This window comes from Galendromus occidentalis, unplaced genomic scaffold, assembly GCF_000255335.2.
Source record: "Galendromus occidentalis unplaced genomic scaffold, Mocc_1.1 scf7180000077522, whole genome shotgun sequence".
NCBI lineage: Eukaryota > Metazoa > Arthropoda > Arachnida > Mesostigmata > Phytoseiidae > Galendromus > Galendromus occidentalis.
The window spans coordinates 373850-392326 of NW_003805510.1; the positions used below are offsets into that span (position 1 = coordinate 373850).

The following is an 18477-nucleotide window of genomic DNA, read 5'->3' on the forward strand; positions in this document are numbered from 1 at the left end:
CCCGCTCGAGTACGAAGTATGAGTGCTGTGGTGAATAGTTGGCAGGAGCGTTCTGCCGATCTAGCCACAGCTCTTTGCGGGATACTCAACCATCCAATTGTTGGAATCTGCTCTGGCATCGCCACGTATCTATTCATTAGTGAGGAGGTATCCGATCTCGAAGGATCTGATAATTTATAACATAACAACCTTGAAAAGAGAGATGCTCTACTCATCCGCCGAACAAACATCAAAAGACAACAACCAAAGAGAAATAAACAAGTACCCCATGCTTGCATTCATCCATTCAACGAAGCAAGCAAGCAAGCAAGCAACGTCAGTCTTCATGAGGACTGAGGACCGTGCTCAGAACTACTCCGAATCTATTGAGTACCCTCAATCTTTCGGTACCATTGATCGAGTGGTTCTGGGAGGGAGCTCCTCTCGCAAGGACTCCACAACATTGACCAGCATAATCGGCGCCCAATCGTACTGTGGTTTCGAGTTCGTAGACCTCGGCGAATGGCGCCTATAGGTCCGTTACGAATTAAAGCCTCGCGACTGATTTGAGTCGATCAGTCGCCTGGAACAAACTCAAAGTACTTTTTGCGGAGCTGGAGAAGAAAACGAGACTAAGCATGAAGGGAAGCAGCGAGAAAAATGTCAAGTTTAGAAATGGCAGGGAAGGAATCTCCCGAGCCGTCACAGCGAAAGAGAAAGCAACGGAAAATCCGCAGCGGGAGCTGACCCGTACTACTTGTTGGCCCATGAGGAGTTTTCAGCAGTTTTCTTGAGGAATGCGAGATCCCTCCCCGACAGGGGCGGAGACTCCAAGCCGGAGACTCCCCAAACTTCCTGACAGAGGGCTCGATCAAGGCAAAGAACTAACTGTACAGAACTACTCGATCAAGGCCATAGAGCATGTACGCATCAGGTCCCTGGAATCCGTGCGGCCTCTTGCTGATCCGAAGAGATACAAAGTTCGAAATAGACCTGGACTTCATGCCCAAAAGAACGAGCTTGTGACGAGGTGCGTGACTTTTACAGGCACGAACTCTTTTACTCGTACGACAAGCATCGCCTGCAGAGGAAACAAGAAAAACAATCGTAACGAGCGAGTTTTCAGAGCGCACCACATAATGGTGTAAATGGTGAATATAGTACTGAGAAGCTACGATACAATTAGATATTCACTACCGAGCTACGATAAGGTATAAGCGACAGAATGTGTGAAATGAAAGTTGGGAAAACAAGAGAATCTCTGATTTAATTTTTTATAAACGGCAACACCTTCGTCGATAAACTACTGTATTCCATAGCAGAATCGACGGCGTTCCGGTAGAATAAGCATGAACAAGTCTCCTGCTACTATAAGGTCTTTATTCTGAAAGATTGAGATCATACGCTAATTTCGCCTCTCGCACTAGTCCCTCCCTCACACAAATCTCAATATATGAACATATATATACATACATAATATATAAACTTTATATGAATCGCTTACCTCCAAACAAGCGAACCAAGAAGCGCTGTCGCTTTCTCCCTTGATTTTTTCGAAAGCTATGCTTCTGACCCTTTCGAAGGTGAATGCAAAACTCCTCGTAGGCATACCCATCACGGGAAATTAAAAAGGAAAATCTGACGATGAGACATGAAAGCAAAAGTAGCCCACATACAAGATTGTATCCTCTCTTGTCATGATCTGAGTCAACACAACATAACGCTCATCTGTGAACATGACGTGCGATGAAAGGAAATACAAAGATCGACCACCGGAAAAACATGGAGGTTGACAAAATGATTTGGAGATAAATAAAAAATGTTACCAACGCATTTAGAAACGAAACTGTCCTCATTGTTCAACTTGAGTCCATTTCGCCGAATCGTGAGACGAGGTGTTCCTCACTCTAGTCTGGTACCCAGGATTCCCTCCGTAGACCGCAATCTATTCAGTTTAATGTTAAATCCGAAATGATTAAGGAGAAACAAATCATCCCTCCTCTGGGATAAAATGAGCCGTGAAGGTCAATAGGCTGCTCTGGGGGCAATCCCTTGGCGCGGTCGGACGAGGATGACCGTCGTTCATTCGATAAATGAGTCCCGACTCCTCATTCCATTCAACTTTATTTAGGCAGGTATCACCTTCCTGGGGCTCGTACGAATCCCTACGAGCATTGTCGCGACTGTCCGATAACCCTCATCATTCCGTCCCCATAGCTACCGAATCGCACTGATTGCTACAATTGAAGTACAATATATACAGGATCTGCGACAAACTTGAACAGTTCGTTGTCGCGATGGCTTACGCCGCGACCATCGCAAGCCGCAAGTCAATCGAAATCACATGATCATCCCGAGGGAAGCTGCGAGATGCTACGACATCGGGTCGGTCGAGTTCACAGGATTCCGTACCGCGGTACGCTTCCGCGGAATCAGTTGAAGCATACCGGGCCGACTTTGAATCCGAATTTCTTCCCCGATCCGCTGAAATCTCGGGGCATGAAGTCCACGAGCGGGAGCTGCTCTACTTTATTCGTTTTGAATTCGAAAACAGTCCTTCCGAGACGAGGAGAGTTACGACACTGATCTTCCATCACGATCGGTCTATGGTGCGTGGGATCGAAGTGGTCACCGTTCGCAGCTGAAACATGTTTTCAATGATTGCCCGTCGTTTCACCTCATTCTCAATTAGAGTGGGGGAGATCAAATCACGGAAAACCACCGACCGACAAATTGCAATGCGAGGGAATAGTCTCCAGTCTGTTCCGAAAACCATGCCACAGAGTTTTCGCAAGCATAGGTGAAGCCTTGTCGTGCGCTTCGGCTCAGAAGTCTCAGGAGGCGCAGTTGGACCGGATCGATCGAGGAATACGTCATCTGCAAATCATGAAAACGAGACCGCCGTGATATCGAGGAGCGCCGCGGGCGAGCGGTTCCCGACCAACAAATCTCATCATGGGAGTCCAGACTAACCTTGAAACCGCCTTCCAATTGGCTGAATGAAAGCTTCTCGCTTTTGACGTCCTTGGTGCCCCAAGTCTGCAACGCAGCTCTGGAATAGAGAATCGGGCGGGAATGAGGGCGTCTTCGACTCCGAATTTTTTCCCAAGCATGCATGATCGAATAACAAACCTCATCGTTGTTTCATCGGCATCAATGCAGGTCTCGCCGCTAGATTCCAGATCACAGAATACGTTCACGGCGTCATCCGGAGTTCCTCCGTTGGGATCGATCCAATACCGACCTTGAATCATTAAAATCCGATTGACTTCGATGTTCGGCGAATGATAGGAAGATGAAAACATCGACGACAAAAACTAACCGTTGGGCAGTTCTTTGTGAGCCATGTAGAGATTTTTGCAAGATCTCGCCGGATTCAGCCGGGATCCGATCGGCCTCTTAAGATAATCAATCTCTTTGCGGATTACGTAGATCTGGGCATAGATACCTGATGAGAATGGAAGTGAATGGCGGCGAGATTAACGGCTGTCAGTGTCATGATGGTGAGGGGCAGCGAGTTGGATTGGGTGTTCCTCCTTCCCGACTGACCGAGGAGTCACGGAACAACACTCTGAGCCTGCCTTAGCTCGAGACTGGGACTGGGAGATTGGGACTCACCGCTCAGGGTCTTTTCGTCCTCCATTGTTTTCTCCATATCATTGACTTCACGCCGAGATCGAGGTCCTTTCACGGTGGATTCCCGGAAGAAGGTCTCTAGCGGCAGCTTCGGACCTTCACCGGGTGGTCCGGGCGGACCGGGTGCTCCCTGTGAGTTTCAAAATGTATGAGGACGGGAATAAGGGAAATGTATGTGGTAGAAATCTTGAAGTACCCGCCGGATGCATCGTCATACCATGGGTCCTGTTTCTCCTTTCGGCCCAGTTGCCCCGTCGCTGCCTTTAGGCCCGACTGGGCCCTCGAGTCCCGGCGACCCGGGGGGTCCATCTGCTCCCTTCTGTCCTTCGAATCCTTGGATGCCCTGGAAGTCAAGGTGTCAAAGACTCTCATTCCTTCAGCAGCGCGATTAATGGCATCCATAAGGAATTAAAATACGGAATGGTCAGGTGAGCACTCCACTTACAGGTTTCCCCGTCTGACCGACGGGACCTGCCGGGCCTGTATCGCCTTTCTCTCCTTTTTCTCCAAAATCTCCTTTGCGTCCGCTCTTGCCGGGTATTCCTCTGCGAGTAAATTGGAGTCAATCTCGGGCTCCAATGGGAAATAGGTCCGGCCAGGAAAACTGAATGAGGAACGAACCTGTCTCCCTTCCAGCCTCGCTTCCCTCTTTCCCCTTTCTCTCCCCTCTCCCCAGGGGCGCCCACAGCTCCAGGACTGCCTGCGGGGCCAGCTTTGCCCGGCGCGCCTACGTCTCCAGCCACGCCTGCCTCCCCTGGTAGCCCCGGCGAACCCGTGGGACCCATGGCTCCCTTGAATTCAGAATCCATTCATGTCGATCCAGCTCTGCTCGGCGGAATCAGATACAGGGATGTTCAGTTACTCACCGGTGGTCCTAGAGGACCGTGGGGACCCTTCGGGCCGACTTCGCCTTTGTCCCCCTTGATCCCAGGCAGACCGGTGTCTCCCTGAGCACCTGCCGGTCCTACGGCCCCAGGTTTCCCGGGGGAACCAGTATCACCCATTTTTCCAGGTTCTCCTTGTGGGCCCTTCAGAGGGAGAAAAGAGGGGAAGGTCTCGGATATTCAAATACCAGAATCGACTCGAGAGAATCAGCTCCGTTATTTCGATACAGTACTCACCGGAGGGCCGATATCCCCAGGCGCTCCGTTCACACCGTTTGCTCCTGGCTCCCCTTTAGCCCCCGGTTTCCCAGCTTCGCCGGCGACGCCCGGGAAGCCGGGTGCTCCCGGGTTCCCTTTAGGTCCTTCTATCCCTGGAGGTCCCCGGGGTCCAGAAGGTCCAGGAATACCGGCTTTTCCTTCCTCTCCTTTCGGACCCGGCGGCCCTACCGGACCGATGGGACCGTCTTTTCCGGCCGTGCCTGCTGCTCCCGGTTTGCCGTCCTCGCCTTTCTGACCGCGTAAGCCACTCGGTCCCGTAGGACCTGCGATACCATCATTACCCTTCGGACCAGCAAGTCCAGGTTCGCCAGGCTGACCAGCGGACCCAGGCGGTCCTAGTTTTCCGTCGTCACCTTTGATGCCTTTCTCGCCGGTCAAGCCAGGGATACCCTGCTTCCCCGGAGCACCCGACGGACCGGGGGGACCGATCGGTCCTTCTTCACCCTGAAATTCAGAGTTTTTCTCGTCACGATCTCCTGCCAGTTCTAAGAATGATCAATTTCGGGAGCGTCTGATTTTCCTTACTTTCACTCCCCGGGCTCCATGACTTCCCGTTGGACCAGGTTCCCCAATAGCTCCCGGTGTGCCTGGCTCGCCGCGTAGTCCGATGGGACCTATCGGCCCAGTGGGACCCTACGGGAGAAGTTGGTTGGATACTCCAACGAGAGAGATACATTCCAGAGGTGAGTCATAGTTCTGAATTGCCTGCCAAACTCACCGAGTCGCCCTTGCTTCCTTTCGAGCCCTTCTGGCCAGCGGCACCGACATCTCCTTTATCGCCATCTTCTCCCGGTCCTCCACTCGGTCCCGGTGAGCCCGGTAAGCCCCTGGATCCAGGAAGTCCGTCGCGCCCAGCAGATCCGGGAACTCCGATATCCCCCTAGGTGTTCAATAGGTGAGAGTCTATTGCCTATTATTTATTTATGAGAGCCGGAGTCTGATATCTATTAGTAATATCTCAGGCACAGCGAGATCCGTGACAGGCGGAATCCCCCCAGGTGTTCAATAGGTGAGAGTCTATTGCCTATTATTTATTTATGAGAGCCGGAGCCTGATATCTATTACTAATAGATATCAGACTCCGGCTCTCAGGCACAGCGAAATCCGTGACAGGCGGAATCTGTAGGAATCCCCAGAAGAGTGATACGCCGAAACGAGCAGCGTTGAAGCTCAAGAATTGATGGCTAATTTTCTCGATGCCGCTTCCCGATCCTACGCTTTTTTGACATGAGGATCTTCCGAATTCTTGATCGCACGGCTCGATGGAACCCGCGGGAGATGACCGACGATACCGGGCCTTACCCAAATCTGATAAGCGTACCGGAGGCATTCGGGCGCTCCTCAATGTCGCTTCATACGCAGAAAGGGAGCAGACGCATCCTTACCTTGTCTCCTTTCGGCCCGGGTGTCCCTTGCGGACCTATGACGCCTTGGCGACCTCGCTCTCCGGGAGGTCCTGGTTCACCGGGAGCCCCCAACGCTCCCTTCTCTCCCTGTTTCTCGGAACGAGATGAAGAATATTTTATTTCCCAAAAGTGGTGCTTCTCATGGGAACCCTCCGCGAGCTATCCCTCGCAACAGAGAGATTATCGACGATTATTATCAGCGGGCGTCGAACTCTGACCTGAGGCCCAACAGCTCCCGTCAATCCGATTTCGCCTTTGCCTCCGGGATGACCCCGCGGCCCAGGAGCCCCGGTCTCGCCTGGCGGACCCGCCAGCCCAGGGGGCCCCATGACTCCCGGCTCGCCGGGATGACCGACGACTCCCTGGAGAATCGAGTCGTCCCGATTAGCAATAGAACATGATAGCTCATTGAAGTTCAGTGACGAGGAGCGCAGATTCAAAACTCACCGCTGGGCCGTCTTTCCCAGTTTCTCCAGGAGGACCAGTCTCACCAGGAACGCCGACCGGTCCGGGGGGTCCAATCTCGCCCGTTTTACCAATCTCGCCGTTCGGTCCTGGCAGGCCAACCGGACCTGGCGGACCGATCGGACCAGCGACGCCAGGCTCTCCGGCCGACCCGCGCTCTCCAGACGGTCCGACATGACCATCTTTGCCCGGATTCCCTGGTGTCCCTGGCACGCCGTTGAAGCCTCTCGGCCCTTCAGGACCTTGTTCCCCCCTTTCACCGGGCTGGCCCGGACTTCCCGGTTCTCCGACACTTCCCTTTTCTCCGGTGTGACCAGTTTTCCCCGGACGGCCTCGCAGACCGCGATTGCCCCTCGGCCCCATCGGACCCCTCTCACCCGGGACCCCTTGCAATCCGCGATCGCCTTTGAAACCTTTCGGGCCTGGAGGTCCTTGGAAACCTTTCTCCCCCTTAGGGCCATTAGCTCCCGGATACCCCGGGAAACCGGGTACACCCTGCTTCCCTTTTTCGCCTAGAAGACCGGGAGCTCCTCGTTCTCCCCGGACGCCATCGAAACCCTTCGGCCCCTCGAGTCCTTCGGCACCTTGAGCACCATCGAGACCTTGCGGACCGGTATCTCCTTTCGGACCGACGTCGCCCTTTTGACCTTCAGGCCCGATGATTCCCTGCAATAAGGAATCTCATGAGATTTTTCGGTCCATCAAGACTACCCACTCTCTGGATCGTGGCAGCTACCCCTAATATTGCTTGCAGATCTAGTAACCTTGTCTCCCTTGACTCCAGACGGTCCACGAACTCCTTGGTCGCCCTTGTAGCCTCTTTGCCCTGGGAAGCCCACCGGTCCCTGGGGACCGATGAAGCCCACGTCTCCCTTGATACCCGGTGAGCCCGGACTCCCGCTTGAACCCTAGAGCGAGAAAACCGACTCACAACAACATCATGACGATCTTCCACCACCATTGAAATCGAGCGCGAATCCGCGTTCGAATCTGACGGTGAGCGACGAAACGGTCACTGGCAGAACCGACTAACCGGCAAACCTTCAGCCCCTGGCAACCCCGGAAGTCCGGGTTTCCCTCGCGGTCCTGGGGATCCGATCGGACCCGGGATCCCGGGCGAGCCTTGGGGTCCCATCGGGCCCGACTGTCCTACGTGACCGGGTTGACCGGGAGCACCAGGAGGACCCTGAAGATAGGGATGAATTCCCCCGAGGAGTAATTTCAATCGAATCTCTGTAGTATCACGAGTTACCATACTGTCGACGGGGCTCGAAATTTCGGTAGCTTTCACCACTCATCCTCGCGGAAAGTGGAGCTTCTCAGGAACCTACCTCATTGCCTTTTGATCCCATAGGTCCTTCGGAACCAGGGATTCCGGGGGGTCCTGGGGGACCTGAATGACCTCGCTGACCGGGGAAGCCTCGCTGTCCCATCTCACCCGTGAGACCCGGTGATCCGGAGGGTCCTGGCTGGAATATCAGATCCATTTCGACTTTAAGGCTCTCAGAGCCGGAATTTTCCATTCTCCCATACGACGATTCTCACCTCGCCCTTCGGGCCGTCAGATCCCATGAGACCGGCTTCACCTGGATTCCCTTGGTATCCCCGATCTCCTTTATCGCCCGGTAAACCGGGATGACCGGGATGTCCTTTAAAATTGCTCCGGTGAGTGACTCTCGAGAGTTCGAGTCGCGTTCTGCACCGGCTGATTTACATTTTCTCGATCGAGCTTCCCCTGGATCTAACCTTGCTCTCCTTTCTGGCCCATCGGGCCCGTGGGACCTCTTTTGCCTTCTTTGCCGCTCTGACCCCGCCGACCCATTTTTCCGGGGCTGCCGGGATGCCCTCGAGGTCCCCGAGCGCCTTCGACGCCGGTTTCTCCGATGTCTCCCTTGTCTCCGGGAGGTCCAGGTGGACCGACAGGACCTGGTAGGCCTGTGAGCCCCCGAGCTCCCGAGGTGCCTTTCATCGCTGCCTGTTTCACAAGGTTGCGAATATTTCGAGCTTTAGGAATAACGCTCAAGATTACCGAGATATTTCTCATATCTCCAATATGCGGTAAAGGTTTCATCAGCACATCAGAGTACCATGTGTTGACTCAGCATCTGTCTCAAGTAGTCCGTGTTGTCGGGGCCCTTGATGTTCGTATCTGGTCCTTTGACTTGTCCAAGACCTGTTCGCTGATACTGCAGAGGTGGAACGGCTGCTCAGCAAAAAACAAAAAATAATGGCATTGCATCTGGTCAGCGCGGAAGGTGATCCACGAGAGAAGATACGACTTACTGGTATGACGAAGATGTGACCGGGAGGACCGGTTATGCCCTCGGTTCCAGGGATACCGTCTTTCCCAGGATCTCCTTTCTCTCCCTTAGGCCCCGCGGGACCTTGAAGACCCTGGAATCCTTGGGGACCTTGCGGACCCTGGACCTGCAGGGGAGACTCGGTAAATTCCACTTGATTAGCGACAGAATCGGATTCTATCGAAGTTGGGGTTTCCACGAGCAGGGACCTGGTAGTAGGCGAAGCTGCCGGGTGCTTGGCGACTTCTCTCTGTCGTGGTCGACTCCGTCGTATTCCATGTGGATGGGGGAGTCGTTGACGGAGGACTTGACTCCTAGGAGGGAGAAGAGCAGTCGATGCAATTAGCGCTTGAAACCGCCCCGACGGAGAAACAAAGCGTCTAGCAACTTACGCGTGGATACAGCGGAGGTATTGGCAGTCTGCAACTCGGCATGAAGAGGGAGCACATCTCATACGCCGCCTCGGGCGTCGGCGAGAAAACCAATTGCTGAATGTCACCCTTATACGAGTTCTGCAACTCTAAGGAGTCGAAAAACAAATGGAATCGAGTTCAGTGAGACAATGCGTCAATGGTGGGATACTGATCCCGATTTCGGGCGACGCTCACCGTTGGCACCCCGGGCGACGGTGATTAAGGCGTTGATGGGCTCTGCTTTTCGTGGCCGGAGCAAAGGCGACGTGAATTGCTCGTCACAATCCCGAATCAGAACGACGCTATCCCCTTTTACGCTGAGAGCGACCCGATGCCAGCTGGAATCCCACACAGTTTTTTACAGGAGCGCACTCAGAGGAGTGTAGAGCGACGTCCATCAGACGAAGAATAAAGACCCGTCGCGTTCAGGAAAAATCTCTTCGAAGATTCAAGGACCGAGGTAGCCCCATTCTCGGGGGATGGCGGTATCCTATCGAATCGCCTCTCCTAACCAGAACTGAGTACGTTCCTGAACGCGACCCGTGCCGGTGTTTGCGGGAAGGGGGCGGGGCGCCTCATTTCCTCGGAGGAACTTTCCTAGGTACGCCGGTAAACGAACTTGGGCATTTTCGCTGATGACTCACAGCGCCTGCCTTACCTGCCGTCGTTGAGAACGCAATTGTCGAAACGAGCAACAGAAGTGGAATTGTTCGGACCTCTTGCGACGAAACTGGCAGAGTAATCCGAAATACTGAACGAAACCCTCTGGTCGAGCCCATCATCGAAGATGCTGAAGAGAACTCCGGAAGCGCCCTGGAGCGGAATGCAACTCGGTGACCTTACGTGCTCTATCCGTCGAGATCGCGATCTCATCCGTCGAATCTGGCGCTAACTCACTTTTTCGGGTCTGAGCGTCATCAAAATGGAAAAATCGTTCAGTAGCATCAGGGGCCAATTCTGCGCGGGACCGATCAATTGGGCACTCGTTATTGTGTAGGCCGTATCGGGCCCCACATACATAGCGGTCCCATTTTCGATAAAAGCGGGGCGAGCTTCACAGATACCGGAACAGACCGACACCCCCGCTCGAGGCTGGTACAGGTCCACAATATCTAAGAGGTCTATGGTTCCTGAAAGGCATTCCGCGGATTTAGGGGAGCGAAGATTACCGTCCGGTCCCAGATGAGGTTTCGGAACCTCGAATAATTCCATTGCACGGTGGAAGTTCGGAATCAGATGATTCGAGCACACGATGAACGATGCAATCATTTTGATGGAGCTGAACTCGCAGGACCCCAACTACAATTTATTATCCACGCGCTCCATCGAGCCCCTCATTCCGATCGTCCGAATGAGGGGGACGACATCATGACCGTGAGCTCAGGCGGGTTGCGAGTGGCTCGCGTTTTTCGTACCTTCAGGTATCGCTGTGAGTTGAGCCTCGAGGGGTTTGACTTGAGTGAGAAAAACAGAGAGAACGGTACAAAGGAAGAACGGAGGCCGAGATGCTCGCAGAAGCCAGCCTCGGAGCCCGAAGGTCCGGCGTTTGGAGTCGAGCATCTCGAGAAGCCCGAGGACGGACCTCTCTAGCGCTTCCCCAATCCGCCGGATGAACGTAACACAGCAATCTCACACGACACTTTGACTCTCACGGAACAAGTAAATCTTCCCAGTTCTTGTCGTAGCCACACATACAAAGAGAGGGGAACCATTACCGGTGGGAGGAATCGTGAGACATCCGTGGGCGAAAGCGGCGTTTTCCGCAGAGGGTGCATGTCTTTCCATTGGTGTTTCCTCCGCTACAACCGTAAATTCATCACAGAGCATCCCGAGTCTCCTCGATCGGAGCCGTAGGATCAGGCTCAGTCGAGATTCCAATGACGTCGTCTGTGCATACGAGGATCCAGTCCCCAATCTCCCGTATGCGGACATGCCTCCCGGTGCCGTCGTGCGGACATTCGGGCATTGTACTCAGCTACTGCTCATCTCAGGGATCTTAAACTATCCGCCACCCGCGGCTGTCCGATTCCCGCCGCACTCTCAGAGGAGCGTTTCTTTGCCTTGCCTCCAGTGGAAATCTGGATGTCATTATGGTTTTCGTCGGAGCGGACAACCTCGCAACGCGCATCCTCTCCAATCGTCTTGAGCTCTCTTTTTTCAGATCTGGTTCACGCAAGATCAGTCAAGAGACTCGCGGAATCGTGCAGCGTGTGCGGATCTACATCAGATAGATCTACATCATCCATACTTTTATAGCACTGTCCAATTCCTGTCAAACAGTGCACACAACACGGGATACAAATTGATTCTGAGGAAACACAACATATCGTCAGATAGTACACAGTACAACAGCATTTCATGCGTCAGCTTTTTTTTCGAGCCGCCCGTGCTGACGATTTCCGGGTAGTCCGGAGATATCTTCTCCAGCTACGGTCCCGTCAAAACACGCCTCGCCATCATCACGAGCAGGTTGTTGTCTGTGCCGCGGAATACCGAAGAGGTTCGGGAAAAGTTAGGACATAATTCCGCATCAACCATCGGAGCGAGAGAGCTCAATCTGATAATCATTTGAAGCTGACGTCCGCTGCCAAAGCTTTGAGCTCGCGTGGAGAAGATAGGTATGCACCCTCAAAGCACGGCGCGGCTCACGAGCCCTGCAAGATTCAGCCCTCGAGCTGATGTCGCCGAAACTTCCTCGGGCTCTGAATCGAGCCAGTGACTGTGAATAGCTGAGAGTCGTCTGTCACGGACCGAGTATGAACGTGCGTGGGCAATGCTTGGAGTGGGATCTACGCCATGGTGATAATATGGAAAACTATCGGGAGACCATCGAGAACTCTGTAGCAGGCACAAGTTCCAAGACAGGTGTTAGTTTTCTACTCAGATCTAACAGAAAATACAGTGAGAGGTTCTTCGTCGTTTTAATATAAACTTTACATCCAAATTGATTCTCTCATTCAGCACGGGTGTAGAAAAAGACGTATCTCCGACCGTTTTCCCGCAAAGCAATCTTTTCGTGCACTTCATATTTCTATCATTGGTCTCCGATATGGGAACTGAAGAATGTGGAAGCTCTCCTCAGCTTCCACAGAGACAGCTGAGAAGATGGATATTTATTCCGGATCATGGGGTCATATTCAAAATGAATGCGACACTCATATTCCGGTCACCTATTAAGAGAGTTTCACGGGAGAACGATCAACTCAATTCGTTGAGAAGCTCTTCATTTTTTCGATTTCTTCTTGCCGCTATCTTTCTTCGGTGCTTTCACTTCCTCGGCGGAATCATCATCCTTCTTAGACTTCTTGGAAGCCTGAAATGATTTGGGAAGAGGCGTTGGACTGAATGAGAAGATATGCGGTACATGATCAATAGTGAAGAGAAGAATCAGGGTTATACATCGGGTTGGGGCATATCGGGTTATTCTTGCACACGTACCTTCTTCCTGGGCTTCTCATCTTCATCATCGTCATCGTCGATGGCTGCTACGGCTGCTTGCTTTTCCACGTAGTCTTTCAGAGCTTCCGACAGGATCTGTGAGATCGAAATTCGAGGGACAGCATAAGTCAGGGTCGGAGAGACAGCGACGCCGTCGGCGGGAACATCAAATTCAACTCTCAGATGTGGTTCTTTCGACCGACGCGACGCTCCCTCGCAGTCTGAGATTTGCTGAGCATAATGAGCGCTTCACGGCGCTGATTGACTCGGTACCAGAACGGCGCGCTCTGAACGAAGGCTACGCTGCTGGTCCGCGAGAGCGAGCAATGTGACACGGCGAGTCTTTGTCTCGTTTGCGGAGTTGAAATTTTTCATGATGCCAGAGATCTCTGTCATTTCACAGGTGCCAGCCACTTACTTTCTCACAGTCTTTCAGCGAACTCACGGCGGGAACGGCGTAATGGATCTTGCGAGAGCTGCCAGATCGTCCAGCACCCCCCGTTCTGTCTGCAATAGGTAAAGACACATATTTTCATGCATTGTCGAGGGTCCGCGCTCCGGCAGAGCAGCGCGGCAAATCCACCCCAGATTCGGATAGACCTACGGATAATCCACGAGAGATACACTATTTATACTTACAGACGGTGGTCTCTCCGATTTCTGATTCATCAATCATGAATTCTGCAAGCCAAGGAACACCGTGAGGTCTTTGAGCATATCTCGGACACTTCAATTGCTACGGGAAGCTCTCCGACGATTCATTCGTAGGCTCGATAATTCCGCGTCTGCATCGAGGGTCCATTATACAGTTTCGGTCATAGTCGACATCTCATTGAACTGGACGCTCATTTAGATTCGAAGCGCTCCGAAACATGCAGGGAAAACGTTTAGGGTATTTCACCTGGTGCTGCAGCTCAACCAGAGACCTCGATCTATTTCTAGACGACTCCGGTGAGCAGCGGTGCAAAACTCCATTGTGAGATCTGGCCTTATTAAACAACGGCAATTCTCATCAATTTAGGTTTTCTGTTATCTCCAGGCATGAACATGAGTCCGCGATGGAAATGCCACCTCGGACGGACCTCCCTGACGGAGCATCACGGAACCCTCTGTACAGCTGCCCACAGCACGGACGACCGCGGGTGAATACCGCACCGCAGAGCCATAGGTGTCAAGTGTCATGCTCTAAGTGTCGAGAAATGCTTTCGATCTTCCCACGAACGTCGAAATCGAAGCCGGTGTCGGAGAAGTTCTCAAACCCTTCGGTCAAGGTCAGGAAGTAATCAAAGCAAGATTCTCCCGCACGTGAAGGCTTAGCAGTAGATACATATGTACAACGCTCCGGAATGTGGCCCGCTCCGAAGTCTCCTGCCGCTCTTCCAGCGGCACGCGATTGATGACCGCATCGCACCCTTTCGGCATAGATCGGATCAATTAGAGTTCTCCGACGTCCCCTCAGAAGATGCGCCTATTCCGCTAATCTCGGGATGTAGTGGCTCCAGAGAACAAGAGAGCATTTGTAGAGACTGGGCTTGTACTTACCGTTGATCCATACCGCAGAGATCGCAGCAAGCACAGCGACCAGTATGAAGATCCCCGAAGCGGGAACAGATCCCTGCTGCGCGTTCTTGTCGGCATGAACGGCCACCAATGATGAACGGCGTTTACCCATGATGTGAAGGTTTTTTGTCAGGGAGATCTAACGAGCAACAGATCGATAAACCGACGAATTTGTTTCTAATTAGATTCCTAAGAGAGCTGGACGAACTAGCAGCTAGCGCTCGGCGCTCTACTGATGAAGCGGCAAAGCTGCGACACTGACTGGCTAAGATGCCTGAGGCAAGGCCGACCGAGAGGTCGAGTGCTTCGGGCCCATAGAGGGAGAGTGCAGTCTGAATAAACCAGCAGCGGCGTCGACGACGGCGGCGGTTAGAAGCAGCCTCAGAGTCACAGACTCGAGTCCCGATAGGTGAGCACTCGAGACAGACCCCAGCCAACCTGGCAGCGAGCTTACCGAAGAAATAGCAGCAATGGCTGTCGCTTCGGAGGGAAGCTACCAAGTGGAAGGTCAGAGCCCGCTCATCTTGCACAACCGGGGTAGTGTTATAAGAATAAGTATCAAGTGCCTAGGCAGAAACAAACACAACGAATTTCGCGAGCGCAGATACGACGAAACTCCGCAGAGCCGCCTCTGGACAGAAGTTCTCCGGTGGCTTACCCTCCGATTGACTCTCGAGGATCCAACTTTACTCAAAGTAGTACTCGAGAAACCCAATTATGACGGTCGAGAATATTATTGAATGAGTCAATAAGGAAGAGAATTCTTCCAGAAACACTGACTAGATCGAGTGGCAGTGTCAGACTACTTACGCGAAGGCTACGTGTATCTTCCCCCCCGGGTTGGCTGGAGCTTTGTCTTGTCTTCAGACTTTGGGGGAACACAAGCATGTCTCGAGGCCGGACATGTCCCCGAGGGCTGCTCATCCCACCCAAGTAGGAAGATGTCTTCCCTACGGAGCTTGGTATTGTCCTGTTTCGCCAGGAATGCCGTGCGAAGCTCTCTAGGATTTCATTATCAAACCCGTCGTATGGAGCCTCCTCACGTGTGGGGCACCGATTTCCTCCCGGAAGAACGTTTCAATCTCCCATCCTCCGAATAGTACACATCGCTATGTCTGGTCCGAGCTACGAGAGGCATCGCGAAATCCATCTGGAAAAAGTTTTCGATGTGGGGGTTTCAGAGCTTATCGGCTTTCTGGAGGCCATCCAACGCGTTCCCCCGCCCCCCATAACCTGTTCGGCTCCCGGTCACCTCACTGATATGGCAAAGTCTTACATGCCGAGTCGCATGTCGCAATCGTCATGCGAGTTGGGACCATCTTCGTTGGAGAATACCGTGAAATCCCGCAATAAAAGACCCGTATAGAAAAGACACTCGGTCATCAAGTACCGATTGCTCAGTCCCAGCCGAGCTTATATGATCTCTCATCTCGACACACTCGGTTATAACGGACCTATCCTCGCGCGGCAGAAACTTCGCCGGACAAGAGATTGGATCATTGCCGAAATCACTCATGCATAACCCTTCTGATAGTCGTTGTAGTCGCAGGAGCTTTTGCGGCCCTCTTCCGACTCACTCCGGGCCTCTCGGAGCCCATGTTCGAATATAATAGATCTCGGATATAAGGGACCGTTCTGTGCGATCTTCCAGATCGAGCCGAGTTCCTGCTGTATATCTTAGTTCTTTTAATATCGTGTGAAGATTGTCGGCGATTGGGATAGCGTATGTGAGTAGCGCCTTCGAGCAGCTTCCTCAGCGCCGATAAGTACCCAGCAGCGTACCGAGGGGGCAAGGCGGCAGGCATCAAGGCTCCGACAGCATCAGAATGCCCGACGGGAGTGCCAGAGATCCTACTTTTCCCTCGAATCCAGTCTGATGGAATGAAAGCTCATCTTGGCTTCCATCGATATACAGGACTAGAAAGGATCGATCCAGGAAGTGTTGGAAAAATCGAGGTTTCGGCTCGGGATTTGAGGAGTACGCTGTGGGTACTTGTCGCACTTTTGTTTTGAAACTATGCTCCAATCGGAACGTACAGGATTTTCCAGCACTACCATGTCTATCCTCGGCCTAGTCTAGCCGATAGAATGACCAGTGAGTGGATGATTCACCCTCTGGATGAGTCTCAGGGAAGAAGGAGTAATGAGGATAATCTTCTGAAGATCGAATGAATCATTGAATTCCTGAATCATTGAAGTTTAAGCCTCCTGCTTGACTGAAAGGCCTTGCCTCTCACGGCGGGAGCAGGATGTGAAAAAAGACCTGTCCTGACTCCGCGTTCACGAACTTGATTAAGCCAATAAACAAGAACAAGAAAATTGACCCATGCTAAGCAATCGTCTATCAGTGTGGCTCAGCTCCTCGATGAGCTATCCAGATAATTGTCGGACACCAGGAAAGAAAATATTCCGACCCTTAGCGGTCTCGACTCTCGGCGCTCGACAGTAATGAATTTGAGTTCTTTTCACGCATCCTCTCCCGTAAACTCTCCCCTTCGAAGCGATTTTCCGTTGAAGCCGTTTGGAGGCATCAATTCACTCGGGAAACATTAAAGAGCAGCCCATTGCCCCGTGCAAGTCCAGACGACCTTGGGGAACCGTCCCCCTTATCGTATCCCCTCGCAGAGGTGAATCGGCCTCACCCTGCTGAATGCACGGAGTTCACGAGAATTCTTTTCCCACTCGCAATAAGTTTTTCTTCGATGTACCGAAAGCATATGAATGAGCAGGCGAAGTTTCTGGAGAAGGCTGCTCTTCGGTCTGCGTAGCGGGCTCCCGCCAACGCGTACAAGGCCTTAAGAATTCCGCATCCCGAAAAAGGAACGTACCATCTTACAGAAAAGCTGGATGTGTCAGCGGCTCCGGACTTAGCTCCGCTCCATTAGTGCATAGTCGATCGATTTCTGTTGGGGCGACATTCGTGCTCTTCGTAAGTCTCAAATCTCAGGTGTCGGCGTCTCTCGTGAGTATTTGGTGTACTTTTATTTGCCGCAGACCATCGAATAAACCTTGGAGACCCCAATCCAAACGATTCAGAGGAGAACTGGGAATTTCCAAGGTTTCCTTCAGAATGTCGGCAAGTTATCGGCAAACGACTGTGGTCACAACCACGTCGACCTCCCCCGGAGGGGTTATCACTGTTAATCGGAGCTTTATCTCTTCAATCAGTGGGATACTGAGCTGTCTGCAATTGGTGAGTGGATTGAAGATCGAGAGTTCCCAGGAGGGAGGCATTCGATTGTCGGGACTGACTTAGTCTGGGAACTTAAACTTTCCAAGAAGCAATCACGAACGTCATATTTTTATCTCAGGCGTTCGCTCTGATCATCTTCATCATGACAGTTCAAACCAGAGACCGTCCTTACGTCCCCGCCTATAATATCGGACTCTATTTCGTCAACCTGACTTCGTTCACATACTTGATCGTGTTCACTCTGATCCTCCTCGCTGCAGTACTATCCATAACGGGGACCATCTTGCCGACAACGTTTTTCGTGAGTTGATCGATTGTGGAACACTAACATATATGCCGGTATTATTCGGTTTTGGGTTCATTTCATCATACACTCAGTGGCGGTCAAATTGTCATAATAGAGACACCCTGAACGGTTTATGGACCTCGGGTGGCTGTTATTCTGACAGCCGCAGTGCATCTTTAGCTTGGCTCGAATAATCGATTTTACACCGGCAGTATTTCGTTCTCCATTGCGCGGCTTTCTCGATGTACTCCCTTGGAGGCATCGCCATGCTGATCAAAGGCTACAACGAATCGGTTCTCGTCGGAGCAGCTGTGAGTGTCAGGTCGGAATATTTTTTTATCAGCTCTCGGGGCCCCCTTTCTGAATGCCTTTCATTCGAAGCAAATTCGTTTTCAGGCTCTTTGTCTTGTTGTGGGCCTGTGTCACGTCCTACACGCGATGTTGATACAGCGAGGGAGGGCCTGATGTTGCGACCAATTTCTACCACCACCACCTATGGGGGGAAGTTTCACCTCATGAAGTCGTTATAATTTCTTATTATAATTGTTATAATTTCGTTGAAATATTTGGAGCGGATAAATCATTAATGCTTCCAAGCCGGCGTTCGTTCAAGATTTAGGAAGAGGACGGGTACTAGA

At 52.3% G+C, this 18477-nt stretch overlaps 4 protein-coding genes across 4 annotated transcripts; 1 reads left to right on the forward strand and 3 right to left on the reverse strand.

The window, feature by feature from the left end:
• Nucleotides 1-2411: 2411 nt before the first annotated feature.
• On the reverse strand, nt 2412-9070 carry LOC100899091 (collagen alpha-1(V) chain). The gene is made up of 23 exons (XM_029112612.1): nt 8933-9070; nt 8737-8835; nt 8396-8624; nt 8195-8298; nt 7981-8118; nt 7683-7835; nt 7414-7557; nt 6632-7315; nt 6403-6546; nt 6164-6271; nt 5497-5658; nt 5304-5411; nt 4737-5222; nt 4482-4643; nt 4237-4406; nt 4061-4160; nt 3833-3958; nt 3598-3745; nt 3302-3427; nt 3112-3223; nt 2953-3031; nt 2706-2856; nt 2412-2620 (listed from the first exon to the last, which is right to left on the reverse strand). Exons 2-23 carry the CDS (start codon nt 8752-8754, stop codon nt 2412-2414), a joined length of 3861 nt encoding a protein of 1286 aa, XP_028968445.1. The 5' UTR covers nt 8755-8835; nt 8933-9070.
• On the reverse strand, nt 8760-10922 carry LOC114828440 (collagen alpha-1(XI) chain-like). The gene is made up of 7 exons (XM_029112623.1): nt 10778-10922; nt 10260-10492; nt 10021-10175; nt 9558-9700; nt 9342-9469; nt 8933-9076; nt 8760-8852 (listed from the first exon to the last, which is right to left on the reverse strand). The coding sequence occupies exons 1-7, from the start codon at nt 10920-10922 to the stop codon at nt 8760-8762; spliced, it is 1041 nt and encodes a 346-aa protein (XP_028968456.1).
• Nucleotides 10923-12271: 1349 nt separating this feature from the next.
• On the reverse strand, nt 12272-14623 carry LOC100906280 (uncharacterized). The gene is made up of 5 exons (XM_003747443.1): nt 14343-14623; nt 13440-13481; nt 13219-13307; nt 12801-12896; nt 12272-12675 (listed from the first exon to the last, which is right to left on the reverse strand). Exons 1-5 carry the CDS (start codon nt 14470-14472, stop codon nt 12586-12588), a joined length of 447 nt encoding a protein of 148 aa, XP_003747491.1. The 5' UTR covers nt 14473-14623; the 3' UTR covers nt 12272-12585.
• A 2807-nt stretch (nt 14624-17430) lies between these two features.
• On the forward strand, nt 17431-18304 carry LOC108864820 (uncharacterized). Its single transcript, XM_018641061.1, has 4 exons — nt 17431-17553; nt 17672-17854; nt 18052-18150; nt 18236-18304. The coding sequence occupies exons 1-4, from the start codon at nt 17431-17433 to the stop codon at nt 18302-18304; spliced, it is 474 nt and encodes a 157-aa protein (XP_018496577.1).
• Nucleotides 18305-18477: the final 173 nt, after the last annotated feature.